The sequence below is a fragment of the Amblyomma maculatum genome, chromosome 1, assembly GCF_055883805.1.
Source record: "Amblyomma maculatum isolate TAMU_Amacu chromosome 1, ASM5588380v1, whole genome shotgun sequence".
In the NCBI taxonomy this organism is placed as follows: domain Eukaryota; kingdom Metazoa; phylum Arthropoda; class Arachnida; order Ixodida; family Ixodidae; genus Amblyomma; species Amblyomma maculatum.
The window spans coordinates 322626518-322638540 of NC_139344.1; the positions used below are offsets into that span (position 1 = coordinate 322626518).

A 12023-nucleotide genomic window follows, 5' to 3' on the forward strand; every position below is an offset into this window, starting at 1 on the left:
ATGACAGAGCAGCGAAAGCACAAGCAGCGCTTGGGACTCCTGGCTCACCCGAACTCAGTGCCACTGGCTGCAGCCAGCTTGAGCATGCATTGACATTCTTTCGCATGATTTATGTGAAAGAACACACAGAAGGTCACCACTGAGCGAGTCTGGCTGGGCTTACTACCCAAGGCGTGCTTGCTACATCACTGCCCTGGTGGTGATAACGGGACTGGCAGAGCAAAATGGACCATGCGTCTTCCGTCAGTGTGACTGCGGCATTTTGCAAGGGCCACAAGGGTGCTCTACTCTCTTAACTACACGGAGCGTTTGTGAAGGAAAGGGGCCACTCGCTTTTATCTTGCACCTTCTTGTGTGCACACAAAACATGTGGGCTCTCTCTTGTCTTTCAACTGTCATTCCCTGTCCCTCCCTCTCATCACCATCCTGGTAGAAACAATGGCTCCCTCATCTTGTGTCGACACTGGTACCTGCTATGAAGTAGAATGATCCAGTTTCCACCAGTGCAATGCGACTTTCTTTATTTACGTTGATCTAACAGAGAAATTTCCTCCAACTTTGACGTGCTAATGCCTTGCTTCCTCTGGTCTGCGGACAAGTTTTTAATTTTTGTTATATACTTAGCTGCAGCCTTACTATGTGCTGTCAAAATAGTGTTGTTGCACACAACACATGTATTGGTATGAATAGTGATTCTTGCTGCTATTACTGCATAATTCAGTATTTTTGCAGTTTGTATGGCCATGATGACTAGTATTGTGTAGGTGTGGAGGGCAGCGATGTTACTGAACAGAATTCTATTATGCACATTGTTTCCGGTGATGGTCGAAAGTGCACGCGATCATGTTTGCTATTTCGCAGTATGTTTTTCATCACATCACCTTGCAATACGAATCGTTCACTTGGCAAAGTGCAGCCACAATACTGTTTAAACTCTGTGTCACATGGCTGCACTAGGCAAATCCGAAGAGAACAACTACTTGGGATCCAGTTTTGTTTGCATGGGTTAGCTTCCTTTTCTTTTCATTTGCTTGGATACCTTTGCTCATCTTAGGAAGGTTTACTGTAGGCTGCCTTCGACCTCACTCCTACAATCTCTACATGTAGGTGTTATTTTTTCCATCGATTTGTTCCATAGTTTCGTTTTTAACCTGTTCTTTAGCTCATGCTTACAGATTCAAATGTAAGGCTGTTTCAATACTGTTATGTCATTGTTTTTATATTGCATGCACATCTCTAATACTATTTGCCACAGGCATATTTTGTAGGTTGGATCTTTTTTATGCAGCACAGGTGCATGTGTGCACACAAACTTATAACTTCGTGCACAATTTTTTTGCCACATGGAAAGGTCTTGCACATTTGTGATCACTTCTCGTAGCTTACTGCTATAGCTGAATGCTAGAAATGATGTTGCTGTCCAGAAGGTGCTGCCTGAGCACTGGCAAAGGAGATCCGCAATGGAAGTTCATACAGCTTGTGTTTTTGTCTTACGGAGCAAATGCATGCATAATGTAGATGCCTTCAATGGCACCACTTTTTCTGGCAAGTTTCTTAATTTTAACGATCACCTGATCAGATGCCAGTTACAGGTGGGAATGTGTTCAAGCACGCTGCACTGTGAACAGCTTGCAAAACCAGCAATGTCGTCTAAATTTTGCCAACAATTGTAACATGTGCATTTGTAGTCACAAGACACGTTTGTTTTAGAGATAAAGTGTGTGCATCAGTGCCGTAGCCATTTAAAGCCTAAATTCCTCCTTCTCTGCAGCGAACAAGTTTATTTCACAGTACATGCATCTGAAAGAAGTGCTCCAATTTTTAAAATGTTCTTTCTCCAACTAGTCAGTGAAAATGAGAGAGATTGGTATTTATTGCAGCACACTGATCAAGAAAATACTTTTTTATTGTCTTTTACAAGTGTACAAAGGATCAATATATACATGTACGTAGATCTGTCTCCTCGCATGTTCTTTGCTTACCATTATATATGTACACATCATATATGATGGACATATGAACAAAGAGTTCTATACCAAGTTACAGCCAAACTGCTACAGATAGCTTGCCCAGCAGTGCACTGGTATTCAAGAAGTATCTCAAAAAATGACCTTGAGTGCATTCAACAGTTGTAAAGAAACGCCTTAAGATCCTTTGATGGCCGCACAAATGCGATCTAGGGCCTCAGACAAGCAGTCACAGAATTGTCTCGCATCCCTGTGTGGGCTGTAAGCGCTGATGACGGCCCCAAGCTGTTCATCAACCATGCCGTATGCAATGCCGTAACCATCGGGTACAACAGGAGCAAAGCCACCAGCACTGAAAGCCACTCCATATAATGTAGATGTTGACAGGATGAAGTGATTGGCTTTTTCAAAGCATGGGTCTTCATATACAGCAGGCAATGGCCAGCCTTTTTCCTCGGCCAAGACTTTCAGGGCAAACAGGTGACGGTCGAAGCCCTGACCTGTGTTCGTACAAAAAGATTTACCTCGGTCGCTTCTTCGAGTGAAATACACTAACAAACTGAAGTGGTGAAAGGCGAAAGCCTGAGTGCCGCATTCTGCTAGGCATTTGTTGTGAACGTGGCAGTGAATGATGCTTCGAGTAAAGAGGGCGACTACTGTTTCACATTCTTCCTTTTTTTTATGGCATGGTACATGTGTACGCGGAGAATTGTGACAGGTACTGCGCCTTTTCTATCCTGTAAATCAATTTCAAATGCCGCTGATGCCTGCTGTACTAACGCCTTCTAGACATCTGGGTCTGTTTCTGTTTGCTGCGTGGTGCGGCGTTCGAGGAAGCAAGAAATGAAAGGTGCTGCACGGACACCTGGATCGGATGCCTGGTGGGGTCAGCTTCATATATGCATAAATCGCCTGGGGTCGTCATGACCTGGCGTGATTGTACATTGCGCGCCCCTTGTTGAACACAACCAGCATTTCATTGAACGCATTAAATTTCACAGGCGTTCTATAATTCGTCTACAGGGAAGGAAAGGCGCAGTATCTGTCACTCGTGCTATCTCGCTATCATTCTCACTGTAGACAAGGGAAATTATGAAGAGCGTTTCACGGTCCGGGGCATGGTGCAGTGATAAAGTGCTGGGCTGGGGATCCAAGGGATGGAGGTTCGATTCCCCAGTGAGAGACGAGGTTTATTAATTTATTTTTTAAGTATCAGCGTCGCCGCAGAAGCGTGACACTTTTGCCGATGACAGTGATGAGCCATTAAAGGCTTTCGCCTTAAAAGGTCACATATCGCTGAACGGTGAATATATGTAAGGATGGCTGTTACCAGCAGCTACTGTGTAAAAGTTGGGTAAGCATCCTGTGGAGCACTGAGCATTGCAGGACCTCTGCCACAAGCATCAGTTTTCTTCTTTGCTTTGAGCCTGATTTTTGTGATAAAATATTATTAGCCAGTGTGTACAAGGCTCGCGATATAATGATGGGGCATCACTGTTTGTAGCTATCCGGATATACCATGAAGTTCAGAGAGAATGCACCCACCTGAAATATTGTCTACCCCCTTCTCAGCAATGTATCTAATGTATTGCCCACCCCTAAAATTATGTTACCTTTGATGCCTTAGAAAGCCTGAGAATCTTCCTCTGTAAAAAACACCCAATAGCCTCAACGACGACTCACTTAGAGAGGGTACCACCAACTCAGACAAGTAAAATTTTAATGGTAAAGTAGGGGTGAGGAGAATACTGGTTTTCTTATAGAGAGGGAGGGAGTTTACCAGGACGATAACTGTCTTTATAAAAGAAAACTAGAGACTAATCCATACAAGGAGGATGGGTAGTAGATGGAGGAATAAACTGCGGAGAGATGGGAAACAAACGAGCAAGGACAAGGACACATGGTAAGAAAAAAAAAGATGGAAATTGCTTCTGACCAACCAGTAGGCAATCATTACCTCTGCTTGCCACGCAACTGTTTATCCTTGCCTCCAGTGTTGACCATGAGGAATAGCTACACTATTCAGAGGAAGGTGGAAATATTTCAGTTGCACAAGACCAACGAAGACCGCAGAAAGTGTGTATGTGAATGAAACAATGCGCAAAAAGCACATTTTATTCGAACACTGCTTATATCAAGCATTGCACCCTGAGAACGAAGCATCATCTCTCAGATGTTTTCTTTTACTTTGATAGCATCTTTGCAGCACGCAGCAAGCATAAACAAGCAGCACACGCAGCGAACTACAAAAAGCACACAGTGACAAACTATGCCAAATGATGCAACGACTTCACACCTGCCCTTCTAGGCAGCCTACCATCCTTAAGTCAGCTTTCCTGCACAGCAAAAACGTTTACCTAGGCGACACGGCCCGCTGTTGGAGAATTTGGGTATACTTCTGTATAAAGACTCAGTTCATGCATGAATCTGGTAAGCAGCGTTCGTTCGGTACTGAAAAGCGGGAGGGAAGGGAAGTTATGAATGGTACCCGCGAGGCAGTGGCGCTCTTAGTCCCCTAATCACGACAGCAACACACGGCAGAGGGGTGCAAGAAATGGACGCGACCATTACTGACACAACAGACGCTTCCTGCACTGCTCTGCAGCCAATTTCTGCCCCCAAAACAGGTTTGGCTGCCATGGTGGAGGGGTTTTCACTGTGCAGAAAAGCTGACTTCCCTAGTTTTGCAAAGGGTCCATACCATATAGGCCAGTAACAATAACAAAAGAAAAAAAGAGAAAGCCTCCTCTCATGCTTGGTTTTTCAATCACCCTCAAAGAGCTGAAGGATAACGAGGCAAGCCTTACCCATGGCAGCCTCCTTTGTGAGCAGGCTGTGGACTCTAGAGCATTTCTCCAGAAGCAGCCGAGCAACGCTCAGGTTCTTGCCTGAGCTAAGCATCTCCACACACTGCTTTGTTGCCATCGTTGCAGGTCGTACTGTTTCCGTTCGGCCGTGCTTAAAGGCAGATGTGCTGCAGGACTCGTAAGTCGCCGCTGTGCCTCCATGTGCCAGGAAGTAGGCCAGCTATGTGAATGCACACACAAGCATGTCCACTATGAATGTTGCCCAGAAGCATTTCTCAAACATAATTGTCGTTCATCTTTTGTCATAAGGCATCAGAATTAGCTTAGCATGGCACAATGATTCTGAAACCAAATACATTTCACTTGCACATTTCCCGTCCCTTGGTCACTGGGCGGAGGAATGCCTAAAGCCCCTTGATTATTTGAAAGTTGTGCCGACCTTTGAACTTCGCCGTTGCCGCGCGACCTCCTTCTCGCTCCTTGCGTGCCCCTTCCATGAGAGGCGATTCTCCGCCTGCTTTCCTGCGCACTGCTCTTTCAGCCGTTGCTCGCGTGGATCCAGCGTTTTGCTTGCGTTATTCTTTTTCCTTCGCGCCGTTTTTCACTTGGGCTCAGCAAGCGAATATTCTGCGCTGTGCATTCTTTGCAATCTGCAAGCACTATGCCGTGCTGTTGCACGTATAACTGCAAAATGGCTATGCAGTTTTCATGATACTGCAAGGAAAGCGTGACGGCTTGCAAAAAGCAGTGGCTTCACAACATTGGTCGAAAGAACTTTGTTCCGACAAAAAACAGCATTGTTTGCAAGGTACGGCGCCTTTCTCACTGCTCGTATTAAAGCGTCACATGGCGCTGCGTTTTTTATTCTTCCTGCTCGCTCCTTGATGCATTTGCTGTGGTAATTTGTGCGTTGCATAAAAATGAGGCTGTCCTCGTCGCGCTGAATATTCTGTGGGGCTTCGTCATTTTGCACTCTGTCGACTTTTATACAGTCATAAATACAGCACTATATTCTGCTTTCTGCTGTCAGCGATATGTGGGAAGGTGTAGCCTCTCAATTGCATTTTTCGTGATTATGCTAGAATGCCTTGCCTGTTTTACTAAAAATCAAAATAGCGGCCTGTACGGAAACTAGCCTTTTCAGTTTGTACTTGGAGGTGTGCGTTGGTCACCTATAAGTACAATGAATGCTGGTCCTGAAAATTCTTGGATGTGTCTTGCCATGCTTTCCGTATGAGTGGGTAATAAGTATGGTTTGGCTTTTTTTCTGGGGCACGGGCAATATGCAGGGGATGTTCATGAGATGACACGCGCTTCACTTTGACCATGACTACTAAGCATTGGCCAGGAAACTTTGCTTTGAGAGCTGTTTTTTCATTTTCTGTGGGAAACTTTTCCTATCGATGGAAAGCCATGCGGAATCATTGCATCAATTTGCTGTAATTACTTCAAAATCAATTACTATTATGGTCAAGTTGCAGTAACAGGGGAATATTTTGTAAGCAATAATTCTTAGCACTGTAACACACTAGCTATTTTAATTGCAGGCAAGATTTTTTTCATTCTGCCTGAGTAGTTGACTCGTCGCTGCTTGTTCTAGCTTTTCACAGAAGACCAGTTTGAGCTGCAAAAAGCCATGCGGAATCATTGCATCAATTTGCTGTAATTACAAAGCTTCAAAATCAATTACTATTATGGTCAAGTTGCAGTAACAGGGGAATATTTTGTAAGCAATAATTCTTAGCACTGTAACACACTAGCTATTTTAATTGCAGGTAAGATTTTTTTCATTCTGCCTGAGTAGTTGATTCGTCGCTGCTTGTTCTAGCTACATTTCACAGAAGACCAGTTTGAGCTGCAACTGTTAATTCAGCTTACAGACTGCAGCGCAAAAGTCACTTTCGCACTGAGAAGAGAACTATGGACAGATGATGCCCTCATGACTAATTTATTTTAAGCATTCACACTCTAAATAAGACCTACTGCACACAAACATGCAGAAGCAAAGAAATTTTGAATCTGTTAAACTCTGTTGAGCCTAGTAGAGTACTTGCTCTGTTGTTAGATCTATATTTTAGTTTGGCTAACAAGCATAATGCATTTACACTTGACCTTAGCTTGACCTATGGCACAAAGTTTGATTTTAACTGCAGTTAATTAACACTGATTAATTTGGCTCGATAACTAGCACAGCTCATTTGCAATCAACCTAAGCTTTCCAAAAGTATATGACTCCATGAAATAACGCAGAGGGTGGTTTTGATTACATATATATCATTAACGGTAATTATAGGGGTCACTAACTAATACAGAGCATTTGCACTCATCCTTAAAGAGTAAAGGCTCACCTCAAAGTTTAATTTACTCCGATAGCCAATGTTTGGTGTTATACACAATTAATCAATTAATGTCGATTAATGCAAAGCGCTAACTAGCACGGTGTCGTTACGCTTGGCCTAAGTTTCCAGACAGTATATGACTCGATGTTGTGGCAAAAATTTTGGTTTAATTCCAATTTACTAAAGATCACTTAATTTGGCCCAGGAATTGGTAAATATAGTGTATAATTAACCAATGATCCAAACTCATGGTTGATCATGTGGCATATACTATGCTTAGACACATTGCTTGACAGTAGCAAAATAGTACTGAAGTTTAAAGCACCAGCCCGAGTCGTTTTCCGACGTTTTACCCTAGTGAGCAGAGTTCTAAAAAGCAAACCCAGACAAAGTCACAGGCAATACTAGATCAGGTAGATCAAAACATCTTATCATGTGCCTTTAAAAATTGTCGGGAGTAAAGAGCTCACCTCAAAGTTTAATTTACATCACTATTCTCCGTTCAAACGACTCTAAGAAGAATGCAGCCTCTCCACAAATGTTACCTTTGGAATTCTCTATGCTTTTATTGCAATTTTAAAATGTTTGTACATTACTGGTGCGCTGACCTGGCCCAAAATCACACGCCTCCACTCACTGCTGCGGCCAGCTGGTGAGTGCCAAAGAGGAAAAGTGTGTCGTGCGCAGCGCTCGCAGCCGCCGCATGAGAGGAATCGAGGAGGAAAGAGTGTCGCTACTTTGAAATCATCAAGGAGCTTCAGGAACGCCAAGCCCTGCATTCACTCTCTGTTATTAGCCTAATCAACTAAAAAACAAAATGAAGTAGAATTGTGAAACAATCATTTACATATACTATCCCTGGTTTCGAGCACCTACCAAATGTTGAAGAATGTCATAAAAATTAGTTACAGGATGGTTTCCACGCATAGCTTAACCCTTTTAATGCACTTTGTATGGACCTATTTGTGCACACAAAAAAATCACAGCTTTTCACTCCATAACACAGGTTTTTTTTTATGCAAGCTAACCTAGAAACATTAGTAACTGCAAAGTATATTATGCCACATATCCAGCTCTGTCAACAATAATTCACACATAAAAAAGCAAAGTTGGCTGCATATTTTATACTTCAACACTGTCACAAAATGTCGATTTTTGCAATTTTATTTTATATGTAGGACCATAACATGCAGCTTTAAATTATTTTTATTTCACTGCAAATTCGACAAATACCAGTGATCGAGCAAGTGGTAAACCTCTCACCACCACAACCTGTGCACATTTACAAAATACTAGGTACAAAGCACTTTGGCAGAACTGAACTGTATGATTGCTCCCAGTGGGCGTCTGGCTATACTCAGCAATGCAATGTATCTGCTCTTGTGAGCCACTACCACTGTTTATTTTATTGTGCAATTTTTACTTTAAAGATGAAGATATATATCGTGCAAGTGAAAGTATGCTCAAAACCGTTTTCACACTAGATTGGAAATATCATGCAAGGTGACTCGGGCAAAAGAGGTAGTGAATCAAGTGAATGTGACGATTGCGCTTCAGCTGCCTTTTACTATGTATTTCGGGCAATACTGAATGAATACAAGGCTCTACTATACTCGGGGACAATTTTCTGTGGCAATGTGGTGGAAGCTACGGATCCGAAACGCACCAGCTCGCTCTGCACAAGAATATAGTACCTCCAGAAATTTCGCAGGTGATGCTCTGGAATGTTATACTATTATGAAACTATTGACCTTATTATTGTATCAGGCTTATACTGCAGTACTAGCCAGTACAGCGAGAGTTTAATATGCAACTTTTGTGTCGATGGCTGTCTGTGGGATGCGTCTGCCGCTTTTCTCCGTCCATTTCTGCGTGCGTTCGCAATGCGCGTCTACTTTTGACAGCGTATGTCGTGCGCGGTGCGGACATCATAGCCGAGGCCAGGTACTCGGAACTACATGGCGTAGTAACACAGTTAGTAAAGCCCCGCCGCAGTAGCTTTGGCTCCATTGCCACAGAAAGTTGTCCCCAAGTATAGTATCCCCTCCATTGAGAGGGAAAGCTGCACTTGTCAGAGCGTGGCTTCAATACATGTTACAATGCACAGATGTAAATGTAAATGTAGATGTAAATTTGCCAACAGCAATCTGATAGTTTTAATAGGCAGTGACTAGCACTCATGATGAAACATCGCACTCCTCGACACGGAACGGGAGAGGAGGTCTCCCGGTTACGCCGGCAGGAAAGAGGGAAGCCCGCGGCAGCGTCGCCGCAGTCCCGGGAGGCGGCGGGGGGTGGCCAGCGTGCCCTCTCCTCCGCCAACCTCTCTGCCAGCGCGCGTAATCACGCGTGTTAATTACGCGCGGGCGTTATAATGGAGGAAGGGGATTGTGAATCCCCACATCCCCCGCGATGTGGGGATTCACAATCCCCTTCCTCCATTATAACGCCCGCGCGTAATTAACACGCGTGATTACGCGCGCTGGCAGAGAGGTTGGCGGAGGAGAGGGCACGCTGGCCACCCCCCGCCGCCTCCCGGGACTGCGGCGACGCTGCCGCGGGCTTCCCTCTTTCCTGCCGGCGTAACCGGGAGACCTCCTCTCCCGTTCCGTGTCGAGGAGCGCGACTGTAGCAACTCGCTGGGGTTCTTCGGCGAATGGGCGCGCACGCGCGCGGTTCATGATTTCTGCCGAGGAGACCACCGCCGTCACCGAGAATCGCACACTGACCGTAGGCACCGCAACGGGATGTGAGCGAGAAGCTGTGTCAGGTGAGCAGACACTTCCTCTCACCTACTTGACGCGCTTCCCTATTAGGTGGTTGTTATTTCACCCCCGTACGCGGCGTTCGCTCGCTACACGGTGGTTGTTCTTAATTGCTATTCCTTTGCCGTGTACTCGAGCAGTGCAATAAACTCTTGTTCGAGTACGCAACTCGGTGTTTGTCCCCTCTGGCCCGAACCCGCCGCAGTGGCGATTTCTCGCACCGCGGGTTGGGGGTCACAGCTCTGTCTGCTAGGGCTGGCACGTCGGGGCTAGAAGGCGACTCTAGCGTCTAGTCCCCTCGTGGCGCATTCTTGCGGGAGTAACACCCCCATATTTTGGCGCCCAACGTGGGGCCAGAGGTGTGACAAATCGAGTGTCTGTGTGTGTACGACGTCGACACATAGACTAGCCATGGCAGTGAGCAAGACTGACTTTTCAGTATCTTCTAATACTGCAGTGGTGATTGCACAACGGCAAGCAAGCAAAACCACCTTAACTGTTCTTATTGCGAGAGATCAGGAGCTGACGCTAGCCACTGTGATCTTGTAATTTTCTGCGAGAGCAGGATGTCATACACGACTCCACCGCTCTGTAGCAGGGTGACGCGGGGACGCTGGTGTGATGGGCATTCTCTCGTAGTGTTTTGACTTACCATGCTCTACGTGAGGACGGTCAACGTTGTAGCGTATGTATTTTTGCACGCGCACGTTGATGGCATGAGAAGTGTTATTACTATCCTTTCTGCCGCGCCCGTTAGCCAGTTCGTCGCGATAGCTCGCAGCCTCAGAGAAGGGCCGGCCTACCCGGCTTCTCTGAGTTTAAGTGCTGACCGTTTTAATTCCATCAAAGCAGTGGGGAGCCTAGTCAGCCTTAAGGGAGCTTTAGGAAAGCGGTAGGATCCTGTTTATTTTATTTTGTCGACCAGTGTTCGACGGGCTCTGGGAGCCGAGCGGCGCGGCCGCGGCGCACAAAGGGCACGCTGGTATTGCTGCCTGCGCGGGCGCTACACAGCTTGTATTGCTGTGAGCGCGTTGGATCCCTGCCGTCAGTACTACAGCACCTTGCGCAATCCTTTCCCCATGCGAAGGATACACTGAGTCCTTCGAGGTTGGTCACGCTGAGACGAGCTATATCGCACATGTGCATCGCTGAGCATGCGAACGGCCCCAAGACTTTTCTTCAGGTTGTGTCATTTCGCTGCCTAGTGATGTGCATGGCGACGTTGTCGAATGGGTAGAACTTGCTCTATAAGTTCGCAACAGCGCCACGGTTGCTGCGTTGGGCACACGCCGATGCGCGACAGAGCTGCAAGCAAAGATGGCGGCGCTAGACTTTACACAAAGCGCACCGCAATCCGAGCCCCGCTGCGTGGCCCGAGGAGGACGCACTCCCCCACCAGTAGGCAGCTGCAGCGAGAGGCAAGGCTTGGGATTTCGAGCATCGCGCCTCGTTACGACTTGCGCCCACAGCAGACGTACTCTGACCAATGCGCAGGGAGTAATTTCTTGTGCTGAATATAGATGGGACGCTCTGTTAATATTCAGCGCATTTTGCTTCCAGAGCAAGCACGCGCTTTCTCTTGGAAAAGATCGAGCGGGGGTAGATTTGAAAAAGAAAAAAAATGTAACTAGGGAAAAGACAGCATTGCAGCCAGCAAGGAGGGGAGGCGGCGGAGGCCACGACGACCGTTGCAGCATCGAGGAGCAGGCCGTCCAAGGAGTGGCGTTCCCGCACCCAGAGCCTGCTGTCACCGTTAACCGGGCCAAGACGGACGGTTTCCGGTCGGCTACGGAGCGAGCCAGTCGGAGTTCGTGGAACGGGCCCCTGCGTCCAGCACGACGAAAGCTGCAGCAAAGAGCCTGCCTTGGCGCCGTTCGGTGCTCGCGGCCGTGACTTCACCAGCGGGAGCAGCTTGGCGCCCCGCTGCCCTCGCCATCGGCGGCGTCAACGACGGAGGGAAAAGAGGCCGACCGGGAGCGAGCGGACGACCCGCTGAGGGGGGCCTGCAGCATGCTACGCAACGCGAAGACGCAGTTCCTAACCGTTCCCCGGCAGGCTGCCCTGGCTGACCGACGATGAATGCAGTAGCAGGCCTGCAGCCATCGACACTTCCAAGCCTGGCCGAGTGACGGTGAAGAAGCGGGA

The 12023-nt window shown here is 46.8% G+C and overlaps 2 protein-coding genes across 9 annotated transcripts in view; one reads left to right on the forward strand and one right to left on the reverse strand.

Moving 5' to 3' along the window:
- Itpr (Inositol 1,4,5,-trisphosphate receptor) overlaps nt 1-1960 on the forward strand; it is a 127269-nt gene extending 125309 nt beyond the window's left edge. For all 5 annotated transcript variants that reach the window (XM_084581514.1, XM_084581338.1, XM_084581430.1 and 2 more), the window contains one exon: nt 1-1960. In XM_084581514.1, the coding sequence (XP_084437640.1) occupies nt 1-93 (93 nt within the window). In that variant the 3' untranslated portion in view covers nt 94-1960.
- CPT2 (Carnitine palmitoyltransferase 2) overlaps nt 1886-12023 on the reverse strand; it is a 26684-nt gene continuing 16546 nt past the window's right edge. For 3 of the 4 annotated variants that reach the window (XM_084581627.1, XM_084581567.1, XM_084581591.1), the window contains 2 exons: nt 4775-4994; nt 1886-2467 (listed from right to left, as the gene is read on the reverse strand). In XM_084581627.1, the coding sequence (XP_084437753.1) occupies nt 2145-2467; nt 4775-4994 (543 nt within the window). In that variant the 3' untranslated portion in view covers nt 1886-2144. Of the gene's footprint in view, nt 2468-4774; nt 4995-5029; nt 6399-12023 lie in introns of those variants that run through there. The other variant, XM_084581659.1, reaches the window with a different exon arrangement.